This window comes from Pleurodeles waltl, chromosome 5 (assembly GCF_031143425.1).
Source record: "Pleurodeles waltl isolate 20211129_DDA chromosome 5, aPleWal1.hap1.20221129, whole genome shotgun sequence".
NCBI classification, from domain to species: Eukaryota; Metazoa; Chordata; class Amphibia; order Caudata; family Salamandridae; genus Pleurodeles; species Pleurodeles waltl.
Window position 1 is genome coordinate 156607221 of NC_090444.1, and position 18868 is coordinate 156626088.

At 43.7% G+C, this 18868-nt stretch overlaps 1 protein-coding gene across 1 annotated transcript in view; it reads right to left on the reverse strand.

The window, feature by feature from the left end:
- The window catches only part of LOC138295497 (zinc transporter ZIP9-like), a 164127-nt gene extending 145827 nt beyond the window's left edge, over positions 1–18300 (reverse strand). The window contains exon 1 of the mRNA XM_069233838.1: positions 17462–18300. Coding sequence (XP_069089939.1) covers positions 17462–17557 — 96 coding nt within the window. The 5' untranslated portion in view covers positions 17558–18300. The remainder of the gene's footprint in view (positions 1–17461) is intronic.
- Between the last annotated feature and the right edge of the window lie 568 nt (positions 18301–18868).

An 18868-nucleotide genomic window follows, 5' to 3' on the forward strand; every position in this document is an offset into this window, starting at 1 on the left:
ATCCCCTAATAATTCTGGGACAGTTGTCGCTCATGGCGTGGAGAGTTTCTGGAGACAATGGCAAGTGCCAGGAGTTTCAGACAAAGCTTTGTTCTTTTTATCCCAGTCTTGGGCCCCTTCCACTCACAAGAGGTATGAATCTTCATGGAAAAGATGGGTTTGTTGGTGTAGTGAACAATGTGTTGATCCCCTGGGGACAAGTATTAAAATAATTGTTAATTTTCTTTCTGACTTAGCCTCTCGGGGTCTAGCTTACAGAACATTAACAATTTCAGGTCTGCTATTTCTGCGTGTCATCCTCACCTAGAAGGGAAACCTATAGGTGAACATCCATTGGTATGTAAATTGATGCGGGGAATTAAAATGGTAAAACCTCCTCAACCCAAATATTCAGTGTTATGGGATGTAGATGTGGTCTTATGATTTTTTTAAAATTGGCCAAGGAATGAGGATCTTTCACGTAAACAGTTTTCAGCGAAACTTACTGGGTTACTTTGTCTTTTATCTTGTCGACGAGTATCAGACGTTCGGGCTTTGGATTTGGCAGGTAGAGTATTTACTCCTTCGAGAGTTTCATTTACCATTTCTAACTGTACGAAAACAGCCTCTAGATGTGTATGTTAACCAGCATTTCCCCATCATCAGAAGTTATGTATTGTCAATGTTTGAAGGCGTATGAGGAATGTACGAGTATACATCGTAGAGATATACAGGGCCAATTGCTCATTTCTTTACAGAAACCTTTTGGTCCAGTTTCGGTGGCCACTTTGGCCAGATGGGTTCGATGGCATATTGGGGAGGCTGGAATAGATGTATCTATGTTTGGAGCACACTCAGTTCGTGGTGCTATGGCTTCTATGGCCTTTTCAGTAGGGTTCTTGTTCTCGTTTGGGAGACATAATGAGAGCGACTGATTGGTCTTCAGATTCCACTTTTAAAGTTTTTTTATCACAAACCAATTGTAGATGTTGTTTCTGCAGTGGTAGATCAGATTTGAACTAGCATAATCTGAAGCCTCCGGTCCTGACATAGAATTAAAAAAAATCTACCTTACGCATAAAGAATTTCCAATTCTATTAAGGACACGGAGGCGAGGATTATCCCACCCTGCAAATAATGATAATCTTTATCTTGTTATATTGTTTGAAGATACTATGCATGTTATGTGAGTTTCCATGCCCTCCCATTTTATTGGATTATTTTATAGGATTATTTTATATATTCCTAAAAAATATATATTTATTTTCTCTTATTTTTTCTTCAGGTGCGGAAAACAAAAATACCTGATTGTTATTGGGACGTAAGAGAAGAAATTTGTTTTCTTCAGACGAGAGGACTGTCGATGTTTTTCTCCGACAGAGTTGCAGTGTTACAGAGCTTCCAAGTTCCTAGGAGTCAAGTATTTGTTGGATTTTGATTGCAAAGAAAGAGGAAGAACTATATTTGCAGAGCTAGATATACAGGGATCAGACCTGTGATTGGTGAATATTATGGACTACAGCGGGCATGGGAAATTTAGTTTTTTGTTATAAAGTGTTTTAATTGGCTGCTGTTTGTTTGCAGTAAATAGAGAGAAAAGCATAATCCTCGCCTCCGTGTCCTTAATAGAATTGAAAAGGTTTTATTGTGCGTTTCATTTATTAGGTATCAATATGGTGTATGTCCAATCCTCATTGTGAGGAATAGGTTGCAGAGTATTATGCGCCCCCAGTCATGTGGAATTGCTATGAATAACAGAGGAACATGACTTAGAAAAAACAGATGATTGTATTTTGGGTTTTGAATGTAAAGTTTTGTGAGATACGACACGTGTATTTATGGGTTTGATATATGGGTATTTTATATGTTTCCTTTGGAGCCCTAAAGAAGTTCATTATTTAACAAAACATGTTGATTGAAACTATATTTGATTTTATAAGAAATGAAACAACATTTGGAAAAAAATAAAGAAGATATGAAGGCCCATATTTATACTTTTTTAGTGCCGCATTTTTGCCGCTTTTTGAAGCAAAAACGGCGCAAACTTACAAAATACAATTGTATTTTGTAAGTTTGCTCCGTTTTTGCGTCAAAAAGTGACACAAATGCGGTGCTAAAAAAGTATAAATATGGCCCGAAATGTTTCAACAATACAATTCGACTTCCGTGGATTACTGTTGTTTACTTTGAGTGCACCACTATGCTTAATTTATTGTATTTGTCTACCTAGTAGATGTACCCTTGGCAGTGGGTACTATATAGAATATATACTAAGCTTGAAAGTGTGGGACAGCTTGGGATGTGCGATTAGTAGGGCTTAGCTGCCATACGTGTATTTTGGGAAGCACATAGGCATCTATGCAAATGGAGATAGACTATGGAATTAGCTGGACTCCACATAGACACACAAACCAACAAATATACAGGTAATGTTGTTTCCCTCTCCTGTGCTCGTTACATTCCAGAGCATATTCCGTCACAGAACAAGGCTATACCCTGCCATGGTAAATTAGATGACAAATGATGATTTATTTTGTGTGGATTGAAGCAGCAGCATTCCAAAACAGTAGCTTCTTCCACTTTATTTAGGGAGGAGAACTCAATTCATGATGGTGATCTGAAATACTTCCAGGATGAAAGGATGGTCTAAAGAGATGTGAGACCAGTCAAGTATACAGTCAGGACAAAGGAAGAAAGATTCTGTCTTTGCAACTTATTTTGTGGATTGATCAGTAAAAACATGGCAGCGTTATTGCATTCTCCTGAGGTTTCACGTGATGCTCTAGGTCCACTGTTGTTCATGTTTAAGTTCCAGTCTGGGCCTCAGTTTTAAAACTCCAGTATTAACTTCTAGGTGGGCCAATTTCCTTGTTGACATAATGTGCCTTCGGGGAATGGGAAGAGGTTCAGCTGGTTACTAATTTTTCTTTTTGTTTCCTGACTTGTCTTTGTGGTGTTCCCTCTTAGTTGTCCCTCTCACTTTTGGTGGGTACACGTTAAGCAAGTGATTGTTGGTGTGGGTATTTATGTTATCTCTAGAAATAGGAAACAAATCTGATTTCGGTGGCCAATTTGTTTTGCAGAAGCAGTTACTGATAAGATATATTTGCTGCTCACCCTATGTGATGAATTTTTAGGAAACAAAAAGAAATGTGCTGTGTTGTTATTGTAGCCAGGCACTTCTGTGGTTTTAACAAGTATAACCACACCAGTGGTTGACCAAATCATGGCCACTGTGCTGAAGGTTGTTAACATGACGCAGCAATTATATGCTGAATGCCCCATGATAATCACGCAACAGCTGGGCTCCGCATGTAATGCATGGCAGCCAACATCCCACCGTTTTTCATTCCAGACCAAACTCCCTTAAGAATATCAAATATATTTGGTATTTATGGTATTACTCACTAATAAACCAAACCCAAATATTTGCCTTGCAGATAAAAACACACTTGAACTCAAAATCAAAGGCCTTATTCACAAAGGTAACTTACACTTTAGAATAATTTACACTTTTGAGTGAGTTTACTACTTTTGACTACTCACACAATCAGAGTGTGAATGTATTCCAAGAGTCTACTCAAACTTTAGGAGTAAATTTACACTCAGGTTTTGTGAACAGCCAAAAAGTAGTAAACCTAAAAGTAGTAAAGTTACTCAAAAGTATGTAACCTTCATGAATCAGCCCTGTATGTCTACCTGAAAGATGGTTGATGGGGTTGATCTGTGAAAATTAAACAGCCAATCGCCTGTGTGATGATCTGACTCGGTGCTGATAGCTCATCAGAGAGGAGGTCATCAGAGAAGAGAACTCACTTTGGGTTAGGGCAGACCTATTTAGGTTGCTCCAGATGCAGCTAAAGTAGACATGAGTTAATATTATTTTATAATACCAAGGTGCATTTTGTGCAAGGTAAATTCACAAGTTTCTGCAGTGTAAAAGTGGTATTTTGTTCAATGTGAAAGACAATAAGTACTCAATATGAACACTTTTGCTGCACTTGGGTATAAATGAAACACCTGAGAGGAGCCATCCATGTCCTCTTCAGTTCAAGACCTTCTCTGGTAAGAATGGTAACTAAACATAAAGTTGTCAAGATAGGATCATGATCAGCTGACAAGTTGCCTCATTGAGTTAATGCTCGTCTCTGACATTTGCAGTGATTTGAATATCACAAATTTGAATCCCAGCAAGGCAGACTCAGCTCTCCACCCTTTTGTCATACTACATTCAAACACCATTAGAATAGGTAGAGGCAGCATTTTATTTACAGCACTTAGAAACAGCCAAAATGACGTACAAAGTTCTACATAAAAAATATTATAACTTTTGGTTAATTATATTATATAGCTCTCAGCTTCTGAGGGGAGCTCTCAAAAACCCTATTTCTCAGTTTAATTCTGCATACCCATGTTTCCTTCTAGCACATTGTGGGCTAAAACACCAGATAAATGGCTAGCGAGTCAGTGGTGTGCATGCAAGGTGACAGTGATCTCTCACCTTACCTGCACAACACAGACGGAACACATGTGCCATCAATACATTTTTCAATAGTATTTTTTCTTACTGCATTACTTATACAAAAGAAAATATAGAGCATCAAAACTATTCTGTCACTGGAAATCACTTCCACTGTAAAATCGACGAATATTTAAAAGAGGGCATCTGCCACCCTCAAACCAAAATGTCTGTAAATTGTGGTCTTGTCCGAGTAGCATTCTCCGGGTCATTACGAGTCACATATTTATTTGTCTGAAGCAGTGGTAGTCTGGAGACCTTCCCATGAACATAGGGTTCACCATCAGCACTGTGAAATGGAATCACAGAGTCCCTGGCTTCAGTCACGTCAAAAAGTTTTAGAGAAGCATAATTTTGAATATTCCTTTAATTGACCAGTGAATTATCCACAGATTGCAGTTGAAGGCTCAGGTGTGCCATCAGGACACTCTCTTGCCGTTTCACTAAGCCTGCTAGCGGATACACTGGATCAGTGTTACTTAAAAGTAGTACAAGACATACATTAGAAACTTCCAACTTGTGCCTCTCAGACTTTGCCCTCTCTCTATCTACTGTCCTTTTTGCCCATTCATCCTCTCAGCTTCCTCCTCTTTCTTCCCTGTTCCGCACCCAGGAGCTAATTCTTGAGTACCTACGCACTGGAGTACTCCTGGAAATCTACGTCTGCAGTATGCATCTTACAGTACTCCTATGATCACTTGTGAATCCATAAAACATCTGAAATCTACTCCAAATGCAGGAGTAATCCTGCTGGATTATATTTCTGCCTTTTCCCTTGGCCATTAGTAAACTGAGCACATAATCTGATGATGCATGATCCAAAGGAAAGATCATTCAGCATTAAAAACAGTGTCATATGGAGCCTTTTTTGCAACCTATAAGGCAGGATAAACACGTAACTTCTTTCTGCCATAATGGTTGGGAGAGGAAAATTGCCTTACGCATCGACTATATTTTATTTACAGATCAAGTTCCCTTCCTCCCACTACAGGAACTGATATCTACTTTGACCGTCTTTTCGGATATACAATGAATGGAGATTAGTCTGAAGTTCTACGTTCATACTAACCTCATCAAACTGCACTGCTTGCTATAGTTCTTAAATGTAGAAACCTATATTACACCAAACCTTAAGGATCTTCTGAAGTCAAACTTGGGGAAAAGTCTTGAATGATATTAAAATATAGCTTGTGTCACGGAATAAGTTATACCAGACCATTATGCAATGATGGTGATTCCTAACTTTAAACTTTCTGTTTAAAGCAAAAGTTATATATACTGAAATTAACGTCCATATTGGTTCAATTTAAAAGGACACACAAACAGGGCTGGACTGTCCATTTATTCCATCAGGCATTTCCTGGGAGGCTGGAGCAAAGAGAAGCCGGTTTTTGGAGCCAAAAGCCAATCCTGTTGCCTCTATCACTTTCCCCAGATTTTCAATATTAATTGCAGAAGGCATGGGGGTGTGTAGACGGGGGAGAGGCAGAGCTAGATATCAGAGTGTAGGAAGAAAGAGAGGGATTAGATGAATGAAAAGAGAGAGATTTGGTGCTGAGAGGAGGGAAGCGGGCTGGTTTGAGCATTTTTGTCAGGGCTGCTTTTGGTTTCCTGTATGCCTCTGCACACAAAGTGATAATATTGGCTTGGAAAATGGGTAAGAAGGGCCTTGTTGGCGGGTCGGATGGTCTGACCTTACCAGATTTCCAGTTACATTGTTGGACAATCACACCTTGGCAGATTTCCACCTTGTTTTGGACGTAGGCAAACATTAGAGACCGGCCATGTTGTATGTTTTCCACCCTTAAATGCATAAAAAAAATAAGTATTTAATTTTGCTTTCATACTTGCGTGGAAGGAGCAATGACCAGATTCCTCAAAAATCCTTAACATTCTTAAAAGATTCTTTGTGCCCTGCTGTAACATTCAGGGGAATTGTGTTGATAAGCAGGGAACAACTATACTTTGATGGGAACAATTGAAGGCAAGGACCCAGCGCCATATTGTATTGGTCAAATACCATCAAACTGCTGTGTGGTTTGTAGCTACTAAGTTAGGCAGGAGCTGGGAGCCCTTTTGACCGCGGTGGAGCACCTTCACGAATCTACTGGAGCACAGGGGGAATTGACGACCCATAAAGCTATTTACTGAGGATCAAAGAGCAGGCGAGGACTCCTTCTTGGTCACTGTAGCAGATGTTGGTTTCCAGATGACATCTTAATAGATGTAAGTAAAGTATCTATCTGCAGGTTAAATAGAAACAACTTCTGTGCTGTTTACAGGCTGTACTGGACTCAAGCAAAAACAAATAGGGTGAATCCAGAGACGTAATGAATATGTTGAGGATGTAAACCTACTTCAGTTTTCAAATGTTCAGGCTTATTCTCCGGCAGTGGGAGAGATCAATAAAGTGACGGGTCACCGGGTGCTTTCAGGTATTCCACCAGACCATGCACGGCTTATTAAGGCTGCGCGTAAACTGTTTTTATTATAGGATATTATTTGCTTGAAGTCAGATCTGTGTAACATAGATTTGGGGTGATTAGTTTTTCACATCAGGTGCACTAAAATGACGGAATATAGAGAGGGTATTAAGGCTGGCGTGGCAGTGTGGACACCTTTAAATGATTTGGTTACAGAAATAGGTACATTACATCATTATTGCTTTTAGGTGCAGGAGAAAAGATCAGATCTGTTCCCTATCCTATCCAATGGCCTTGTTGGTTTCAAGATGGTAAGGGACTTTTTTTATACACAAGACAAACATTAAGTTCTGGAAGGATCCAGAAGTATGTGAACACCAAATACTATACCTCGATCAAGGCGGAACAGGTTTGCAAAGGTGAATAATGGTGGCAATGGGAGTAACAAAAAATAAAATAAAAATGTAAATTCTCAGCAAAAAGTAATATGTCAAATTCAAGTACTTTGCCATTAAGTGTGGGTATTTTTAAATATAAGGCTGGCTCCAGTATCTTACAAAGGGAGACTTGGCCATTCTAATATACACTGCACTCCTCACCATTCAACACACACATCTCCACCATGTGACCTCACTTTTTTTTTTTCTCACTTATCTTATGGTTAAAGGTTACAGTGGAGGAAAACTGGGCCATGGCCTGACTACAGTCATAATATTTATTACTATTTGAATGCATTCACAAATTTGATTTCAGACTTTTCAGATGATCTTTTAGAGCAGCACTGAAGAGTTTATAAACTTTATAATGTAAGGGTCATCATGATTCTTTTCAGACAGTGCTCTCATGCAGCTTACTAGAAATCCTACCTCAAGAAGAGAAGTGGCTAGTGGGAACATCTCGTGAATTACTAAGGTAGGTCTTGATCTCTCCATACTGGAGAAGGGCGATTGGAACTTTCCAAAGCTTATTAAAACATTGGAACGTTGGCAGCTCCATTGAAAACAATGGAGTGCTCCGGCCGGTAAAAGCCTGCAGCGCCAACATTCCAGTCTTCTTTGTTCACAGCTGCAGCTGTGAACAAAGCCTCACGGAGCCTGAGGGGATTTTAATCCCCTTCGGTTCCATGAAGCCTTTGTTCTATTTAGGAGAACATTCTGCCCTCGAATGGCAGAATGTTTTAACAGCCTTAGAACCCGCCGTAGCGGGCTCTACCGGCTATTAAAGACCCGCTCCCACGTAAAAAAGGCCTGAGCCAAAGGCGAGGGCCTTTAACAAGGGAGAAGGCCTTTAATGGCCGGTAGAGCCTGCTACGGCAGGTTCTAAGGCTATTACAACATTCTGCCACTCGGGGCAGAATGTTCTATTAAAGTAAACAAATTCCTCACGAAGCCCGAGAGGATTAAAATCCCCTCGGGCTCCGTGAGGCTTTGTTCACAGCTATTGCTTTGAACAAAGAGAACATTGGAATGTTGGCTCTGGGCTTTTACCGGCCAGTAACAGCCCAGAGCACTCTATTGTCTCCAATGGAGATCTGAACATTCCAATGTCCTAATATCCGGTAGAGCCCGCTACGGCGGGTTCTAAGGCTTTAGGAGACCTCAGTGAACGAATATTCTTGTTAAAATCCTACTCTAAACTGTATGTACACCCAGGGGCGTAGCCTGGTCAGTAAGACTGGAGGGAAGTGAGCTTCAGATTTTCAAACAATCACAGTGGCATATAGGGGGTCATTCCGACCCTGGCGGTAAAACCCGTCAGGGCCGTGAACAACGGAAAGCATCGCCAACAGGCTGGCGGTGCTTTCCTGCCCATTCTGACCGCGGCTTTACCGCCGCAGTCAGAAAAGGGGATCCGGCGGTTTCCCGCCGGATTTCCCCTGGCTGGGCTGAACCTCCATGGCGGCGCTGCAAGCAGCGCCGCCATGGAGATTCCGACCCCCTTCCCGCCAGCCTGTTTCTGGCGGTTTTTACCGCCAGGAACAGGATGGCGGGAACGGGTGTCGTGGGGCCCCCTATCAGGGCCCCAGCATGATTTTCACTGTCTGCGTGCAAATTTACCCGTCGCACCCCTGCAACACCGGCTCCTGTGTTGCAGGGCCTTTCCCGCTGGGCCGGCGGGCGCTCCCTTGGCGGGCGCCCGCCGGCCCAGCGGGAAAGTCTGAATGGCCCCGCGGTCTTCTGAACTTGGAATGACCCCCTTAATGTTAAAATACATTATACAACAAGCAGGGCGCACAAGGGGGGTCTAGGGGTCAGTGGAAAGGGAGAGGAAAGAAGATTGGGAGGGGTACTGAGTGAGAAAAACACATTATTTTGTGAAATAACCAACAATTATTAAGTCTTTCCAGACAGACAAAAGGAGTGTGTGTGCACGCATTTTTGTCTGTATGTAAAGTTTTCTTAGTGAAATCCGACAGACACATCATAACCGACTGAAAGCACCTGTACCCAACTATTTATCACAAAATACATTTATTATGGGGGGTGCAACCCCCCCCGAAGCTTTGCCCCTGTGTACACCATGTTCCCCAGGTTCATATTTGAGACCTCTGGTACACATTCCAAATTATGCTGATGCCAAGGATGTTTGTAACATTGATATGTGGATATTGTGAGGTAGGCCATAAAGCAATTAAGTCATATTTTAGAAAACCTGCCTTTTTTCCCGAGGGGGTCAATAGAATTACAAATGGATGTGCAATGTTAGATGCCTGCTTCTGAATGTGCCTTCACTGTTCAATAGAAAACATGTTTACTGTTTGATAGGATCCCCTCCAATGAGCCGCTGCTGAAAGAATCAAACAAGAAAAATTGTTTTCTAAAACTGAACACTTATGAGTTCTTCTTTTCACCTATAACCAAACACTTAAAATGGAACTTCCACATAGTATGGTCTTCTATGATACCACATGGAGTTTTAAATAATAAATATGGATGCTAATCTGTGTCAATTTGCATAATCATATTTTCTGCTTGTGCTTTAGATTCTAGGTTAAAATTCTTGCTAATAACATGTGACGACAGGCAGGGAAGAATGGCAGTGTTATTCTTCTGTTGCATGGCAAGGTACAAACCCTGTTTCTGGTTAAGGTGTGGCATCAAACACAAGCTAACTCCCCCTCCCCCTGTTATCCATGCTCAGTTGGCTTACAGGAAGATATAGCAGAACATAAGGAATACGCTCAATAATACAGCTGATGAATACAAAGAAGGGCAAATTAATTAACTTAATCATCTGTGGTTGCATACCACGAGGAACCCAAAGTTTCCCTGCGGATCTTCTGTACAGTAGGAAAAAGATGGGACCACTGGACTGGATGTTAAAACAGAGGCAAGCACACTTTGGTCTACAGGTTGTAAAGAAGTTTGAGAAAATTAACAAACTCCGTCCAGGGAAATCTGTCCTTAATTTTATTGGATTTTATGATTGACATAACCTGCAACAGCCACAAGAGCTACAGGGGAGAATTATTATCAAAACAAAATAATAATTTAAATAATTATCTCAATGCTATATCCATGGGAGAATTCAGCATCCAACAATTCAGCATCCAACTCCTTTGGTCAGCCAACAGGGGGAAGAACAAAGGGTAAGAAAGATAAACAAGGAACGACCTCAAACACATCTACGACAGACATTGTTGTCTTGATTTCTTCCTCTTTTAAATCTATAAGTATTTACCAACCACCAAAACAGGAAAAATTGTGTGCTGTGGACCACTTTTAAGTGGGGCAGAAAGAGTGGAGGGGCCTTGTAGTTCCTTGTATATCTCCTGCATCTGATCCCTCTTGTTTAATGATTATGGATTGAGCTCAGAGGAGATCAGGATCCCATGACCCTGAAAGAATACATTTGTTTTACAGTTGCTGCATTTGAAAATACTTTGGTCAGCCCCTTGCTTGAAGCACTGCAAAAGACTGCACATGCAGTTAAACCCTGCTTTGACTGTCCTGATGGACAGATGAACTACCATTGCACCCGTATCTGGATCCACTTTTCCTAGGAAGTGAAATCTTCTGCATCTCTCTAAGACCCTGTGAGTCTTTCACCTAAGCCCAACCCATAATTCTCTATTTGTGTGTGCTGCTTGCATTTTATAATTGCTCCACTATCTCTTCCAGGTGCACCTTCAGACCTGGAATCTAAAACAAAAAATTCAGTGTGAGGAGGGGGGGGTCTTGGAGATGGCATTGCCTTGTGCCAAGAAACAACTAAGATGCACTTTTGCCCACACTCTTTTCCCAAACACCCTCCTCCACAACAAGTAAAAAACTGCTGAGGCTGCGGACGATGTTCTGGGTGTTTTCACACCCCTTAATGGACATCAGCAGTTCAAAGCCTCTGAAACTGGCTGGAAATCCACTGTTTACAGTGGTTTCCAGCTTGTTTTCCCACCCATTGTGTGATATTGGCTCCTAACCGGGTGACCACGTGAAGGGAGCAAACAATGACACTGTGTGAGTTGGCAGGCCTGCACCTTCGTTGGCAGCTCACAGTGCTGAAAACTCCACCATTTGTGTTCTATCAACCTGCAAACATTACACTGCCATTTCACAAATCTGGCTTCAGAGCCAAACTTCTCCGTCCTCAGAACCTTCTTCTCAGTCTCTTTCACATCATCCTCAAGTGATTCAAGCATGCTCCCATCTCAATATCCAGTTTATCAAAGCTGCTCTGCCTCCACCTTCCTCATAAACACAGGATTGCTTTCTCTCCTCTCAACAGACCATCTACCTTACTTCCTCCACTGGAAATGCTTCCATTTGTCTTAAGTTAATAGAGTGTATGTTAAGAGGTCACCAAAGCAATTCTAATGATTCAGGACATGAAATTCTGCTAGTTGTGTCTTCCTGGCCTCGCAGACCATGGTTTCATCTAGTTCCGGGGAGCCCCCTGGTGTTAGTAGTTTATCCGTCCATTTTGAGACACTTGGAATTGCCTCAGAAGCTCTAAGAGCAGAACTTCAATTAGTAAAAAATGGTGACTAAGTGTAAATAGCCCACTCAGTTACCGGTCCAAGTCTTCCTTGTTCCCTCCCTCCTAGACCATGCCTTAGCAAAAATGACAAGGGTATACCTGGTAAAAGGCAGGGAGATCTGGCAAAGAAGACTTTCATAGCACAGACAAAGAGAGCACCACAATAAGTAACTGTTGTGATGGGAAAGTCCCTTGCATTGTGAGGCACGCAGACCCTGCCTAGCATGGATAGCTGGATTACAGGTACTGATTTTTAGTCATGGGTGAACATGGATCATTCATGTGAGCCATGACCTATGCACGTTGCATGGTAGTGCGGCCATGTTAGACTGGGGGTGGTGCATCAAGGACTGTGCACATAGAGATAGGGGGCTACTGTCCTTGCCTGGAATTAGGTAACACAAGAGTGGTGGTGGCAGCATACCTGTTTTGAGTTAAGTGGTGCTTAGCAAGTGTGAAAGTGCCTTTTTCACTGTGTCATTTAAGTGGTGTCTACCAGTCCACTCATACAATTCCACTCCAGCAAACTTAAAACACTCTTGGCCTACATGGTGATTATGCGTAGTGCCAGACAGCGCATGATATTTGCATGTACATACTGGGATGTATGTGGGCCTGTGCATTGTACATAACATGGAGGCCCGTGGGTTCCATTTTGAAAGCCCAGGACCTGGAAAGGCTAGAACGGGTGAGGCCTGGGGCCCCCAGACACATGTGGATTGTGAACATGGCTGAAGTCGGAGGACCCTCACTGGAGCAAGGGGGAGAAGGACATCCAATAATCACATCAAAGGTGCAGGAAGAGTTACTGGTCAGTGGGGCCTGGGATCATTGTAAGGGAGAAGTTGGGCCTGATAAGGTTGTTACTATAGGACCATGGAAACTTAATAGAGGGGGAAGACCTTGGCTTTTGAACCTTTGTGAGGCATATTTCAGTGGAGACTGACAGTCAAGTATGATCCCTGGTTACTATCTTGGACTGTGCTTTGGGTCAATCAGAATTGAAGCCACTCCTGCTGTGGCAGAGTGTCCCTTTAACAAAGGACAAGACACTAAATCACATCTGCTTCTGGGTTTGGACTATAAAGGTGGGAGCATGAGTCCCACAGGTTGTTCAGCAGCACTGTTCATCAGGGGAAACACAAAGATTTAAGACCAGCTGGGCGAGGGGCAATCACCCAGGAAGCCAAGAATGCTTACCCTATATATGGAGCTCTGCCCATCTGCCGGCCTGCCAAGACCAGTGTGGACTGTAAGGAGCAAAGAACCTGGAGGGAGTGAGACCTGGCAAGCATCCTGGTGAGTGGATCCCGATGAGTTTGAGGAGTCTGGTCCTGTCAGGAGGTGCTGTGAGATAGCCATCAGACCTCTTGAGGAAGTCAGAAAACCCTGTTGGGGCTGCCGTGAAGTTGCAGGCCATCGCCCAACAAAATGTATTTAATATTTATTTTTGAGCTAAATAAATGTGTTTAATTTCCCCTATATTTTACCATACGAAGACTCAGTAGATATCTTTGCATGGTAAAGTAAAGAGAAAAATAAAAACGTTTAATTCTAAAATAAATATATTTTTTAAAATGGATGTTAAATATTAATTTAAAGTCATTTTACATTTTTACTTTAAATGTATAACATAATTAAAATAATACTACAACACTATTACAATTATTTTAAATTAAAATTGTAATCAATGGAAATATATTAAATTACAATTATTTTTCTGGAGTTAAAATTAAAAAAATGAATTCCCACCTACATATGTTTTTAAATAAGCAGTAATAATTATCAAATGCTATGTATAAAAATAATTACAATTAATGTATTTTTAATAATAGTCATTGTTACATTATATTTGTTAATTCATAATGGGTTATTAAATAGCTTATATGTAAATAATGCACAAGTACTATTTTTATATAGTTTTAAACATTAATTTATATTTTTAACTATTCTAAATAATTTTACTTAACACTATTTTCTATTGGGGTTTATGAAGTGGATACATGGATAGATGTCAGGGTGTATGGATGGCAGAGTGGATGGATGGAAGAATGGAGGGATATAGGACGAACGATGAATAAAAGAATGAATGGATGACAAAATGCAAATGTTGAATAGTGACTATTTGCAAATGAATGGAAAGTTGACAAGCTGATTTAAATGGATAGATGTTTGGATGTAAGAGACCACCAAGCTCTCCTGGGGAATGTTGGGCCTTGCATGCTTGCTGCTATCCGAGGAGTAGTGCAAACGGGGGAGTATCTTACATTTCTGGCTACTCTTTTGCTCCCTGGTGTCATTCTCCCTGTTAGCTCCTGCAACCACTGTCCCCGGGTGTCAGAACTAGGCTGATATCCCCCTGGCTATGCTGTCCCTCAGTATAGGGAAGTGTGCTTTGAAATGGGCTCAATATTCATATAGTACCTCAAAACCTAAAATAGTGCGAGTGGCTTCAAACTTTATTCACTCTTGATTACCCTCCACAAATTAAGAATTAATGGTAGCACAAACCATGCTTCAGTCAGAAGCACAGCTGGGCTAGTGACCTAGGACCTAAAGGGAGCCTGGTCTAGATGTTTGGGAGGATGTTCGGTACACGGTTGCAGTCAGTGCTTAATCTGAGCCGGTGCTTGCAATCAGTGGGCACTGGCACTCATTTTTGGGGAAAAAGGCTTATTTTTCTATCTTCAGACTCTGACCCAAAACGAGAGAGTGAACGGTAGAAAAAGAGGAAATGAAAAATGGAGGACAAGGGGAAAAAGTAGCGACGGAAAGAACCCCCATGAGTGAGATAGAAGGTCAGGGGTGTGCGGTGGTGAATTAGAGAAGCATGAGGTGGAATATAGAATACCGGCTTGGTATTCAGCAACCCCAACATTCAGCAGTGGCAGCAGTGGGCTCCTGAGAAAAAAATGTTTGCCACAGCACTTCTTCTTTTACAAAATAAGCACTGCACGGCATTTTGATTGTGAAATTGCTATGAACTGAAGGCGTATGTCCAGTGTGGTAACCTCACTCCTTGGAGCGTGGCAATTTGAAAAATAGCCAATAAGATTTTTCTTTATTCACACAGAATTCTTGTAAATGAAAAAGAAATCATTATCGTTGATACCAGTTGATTAAACCTTTTTACACAACTAAGCTGAGCAAATCTGTAGTTTGTGGACATTTACAAACTTTCCAAATGATTTCTGATATCTAGTGTGACACTCACAGCCTCGTTGTGAGTGCCTTTCAACATCTTTGGAAATTAAGCTCAAGCAGGCCACGTCCCTTTGATTTTCCAAATGAAAATATTTGCATTTCAAAAGATAAATGCATTGCACTTCACTGTGTGGGTGTGTTCCCAGCCACTGACTTTCAGTTATGTCACTAAACCTAAACAGCAGTTTCTGATGGGCCCAGGCTTGGCCAAGATTAAGGCTGGGGAGGGAGCCTCAGCCAAGCAGGAGAGTTCAGCAGCAGGTGCGGTGTCTCTGGAGCTGGGGCAGCTGCTGACGCTGTGTGTTGGCTGGCAACTTCCACTGCAGCACGGAGGAGAAAGGAAGGGAAACCTTCAGACTAGGGTCACGCCTACAGGTCCCAGGAGCCACCTGTAATCACGTAATAGCCTTTCAGCTGGTTTGCGACTATGCACAGCTCTTTTGCAGAGGCAGTGCCTAAAATGCTGTGTACCCTGTCTCCTCTATCTTGTTTTCTCTCCTTCATCTTTCTCCAATTCTTTCGCTTTCACTTCTTCCTGGCTTGCCTTTTCTCCCTTTTTAATTTTCTTTCCTGTCTTTTTCTCTCTGCTGTATTTTTATTTTTCTAGTTTTTCTTTCTTCTCTCCTTTCTCCCTCATCTTCTCTCTTTGCTTTCTTTATGGTGTCCTTTTTTTATACGTATTTTTCTTTCTTACTCTTTCTTTGCTCCTTTTTCGTTCTTCCTTGCCTTCCGGTAAATCGGCAGTTTTTCCTTTGTTTCGCTCATTTCTTTATCTTTCTTTTTCTCCTTCCTTCTTTGCCTCTTGATTTCTTTTTTCTGATTCTTATCATTTAGTTCATCCTGTCTTTTTCATTTTCCTTTTCCCTCTTTCCTGTCTTCCCTTCTTGCTTTTTTCTGTTGTGCTATCCTTTCTTTTTGATCGTCTCTCTTTCTTCGAGCTTTTTTCCTTCTTATTTTCTTCCCTCCTTTCGGTTCACGCTATACCCCCATCCTGCGGGATGGGGTCAGCAAGGAACCAGGGTATACTTTTGCTAACACCATTTTCCCGATCCCCCATTTGATTTGGGCTGATGTTCCCACACCAGGATGCCACTGTGCATCACCTGTAGTCGGGCCGTGGTTGTTCTGCGTAAACTAACAGTATCGATAAATTGTGCACATGATTTCTGCAGGACTCGGGCACACTCGTGGGACCAAATCCGTCAAGCAGTTCCCGCGGGGCCGGGTTTAGCGCCGGTGGTGCCCGGTGCAACCCTCTTTTTCGGTGCTCCCGCCCCCATGACCTACTTCTCCACGAATTCCTTCACTGTCACTCTCCAATGGTGCCCCTCATCCCTCCATAGTCCCTCTCTGACATACATATCATTTTTTATAGCGCTACTCATAGCTCACCCACACTCAGTTCTGTGATCTGCATGAACATGTTCTGCGCAGCAGCACATTAACCCTCTGCGCTACTTTACGATGAGCCAAAGATGCCAATAAACTAAATTCCGATGCTCACCAGCAGGAACCTTATTCAGCAGAGTTATCTTGACATTTTTATAGTTCCATCAAAACTGCTGGACTCGCTAAGAAGTCCACTTGCTTTTAAGGTATTTTTAAACACACCGCCCCCACCAAAGTCAGCGCCCGGTGCGGCTGCACCGGTCGCATCGCCCAAAAGCCGGCCCCGAGTTCGAGAGATGGATGTCAAACGCTTAGTCGGGAAACACCAAGGGGGGGCGGTCACCCTGCCCTAGGGGTCTCCATATCCAGGGGTCCCCCTCTTCAGGCTCTAGACGTCAGTAGCGGGTGGGTGGTAGTATTCTCGCGGTGCTGCCGCCCGGTCTGCTTCTCAGGAGCCCTCGGTGCGCTTGGAATGTGCCGTCTCCACAGACGCCGTCTTTGTTTACTTGTCCTGCCCGCCGAGGGAGGCGGCCTCTGGGAGCTGAGCTCAGCTCCACCGATGTGACCCGGGTACGTGGGCAAAGATCAGGAGGATGTAGCTGGCCCCGGAGAGCTCGGGGGCCACCGCCCAGGGCGCTGCCTCCATGCACACCAGGCTGCCAGGAATATAAAGTGCAACTCTCCACGCGGAGGCGCTTTTACACAACAGCAGCCCCACAAAATTCTCAGCGGTCACACGCGTGGCTGAGGAAAGAGATGGGTAACCAGAGAGGAGGATGAGACTTTTCACAGCTTAAAACCAAATTCAAAGCAGCGGCGCAACCTACTCCCCTCCCCCGCAGCACTAACACCGCATTCATAGCGCCAAGACAACAGGGCGACACGATGAAACCTACAGGTGTTTGTTTATTAATGACCACAGCCAGGTGTCTGCAAACCGCTAAGGCACAAGTTGAACGAATGAGCTTACCTCGGAGAGTTTGATGGCCAGAGGTATGAGACCGAGGAGGAAGCACCCCAGGAACATGGCCAGGGAGATCAAGCAGACCACCAGCAGCCCCTCCATGGTCACCGGATTATAGCGCCTGGAGCACGCAGCGCTGCGATCGGTGTTAAGTGTCCTGCAGTGAAGCTGAGGTGCAGTTTATGGACTCGGACGAGTGCTTCGACGCCACCTGCATGCTTAGCGCCTCCTCCTCTTCAGTTTCCTTGGCCGTCAGTATTATAAGCACGGCAGCAGATCTTCCTCCACCCTGGCTGTCAGTGTGCCCACCCTTGGCAGCAGACCCACCCCTTGCTATGCTGTCCCCCCCAGATGTTCACCAGCAGAACTACCTTTCGTGCCTTGATGTCAGTGCCCAGAGCTGCCGCCTTTCCTGTTCGTGAGTGAGCTCAGGAGTGAGGCTCTCTCACTGATTCCAGTTTTTCCTCGGGACGGCACTCACTCACACCTCCCTCTCACTCTACCACACTCTCCCTTCTTCCTCGCTTGTCACTGACCGGGTCGGCAGAATCCCCTCCCCCCACACACACAGACCTCCCCGCCAGTCAGTATTCCTCGGGGACGCGGGGTCGCCCACCCCATCCCCTGGCTGCCAGGGATCTCAGGCCTGCAGCGCCCCCTCTCTGGGGGTCAGAGTGCTCGGGTTGGCAGAAGTGCCGCTCTTCTGCCCTTTCCTAGTTGCCCCGAATGTGAGTTCAGAGACGCAGCGCTCCCCTTCTCTTGCCCTCTCCTGCCCCCCGCTGCCCTCTCCTGCCCCCCGCAGCCGTCTCTTGCCCCCCGCTGCCCTCTCCTGCCCCCGCTCCTCTGCAGGGTCCGTCCCGCGTGCTCTGTCACGAGACCGCCCCGTCCTCCGGCGCCCCCTCCACTCCTCGGCAAGGCCCCCCCTTCCTTCCACGTCGCACTTCAGGCCCCCAGCGGCGGATACAGCCGGACACCCCGGGGCCCAGCGGCCGCTCAGGACGTGCCTGGGAAGAAACACATGTGGCTGCTGCTTGGGTCCAGTTCTCTCCGCAGACTGACGACTTGCAGTCACGGGGTTTCGTCTAAAACCTACAGACACACCCCACTTTTCTGAAACTTTCAGAGCGTCCTTGCACCACCCCATATCTGATGTGTAGACATTTGTCAGCTCAGTCCTTTGTAACTCAGTCTTCTAGGCACTAGCACTTCTCAATCTAAGCGCATGCCCACGCCTTCTAGAATGCAAAATCATGTTAACTAAAGAGCCTATATTTGGCTAAAGGTGTCACACGTGTGGGGCTCATAGGGAGATAAAGGACATCGAGTCAGATGTAGGAAACTATATTGTGACCACAAACCCTGCGGTTTCCAAAATCACAGAGTTTGCAACACATTTCTAAAAAGTACCGAACA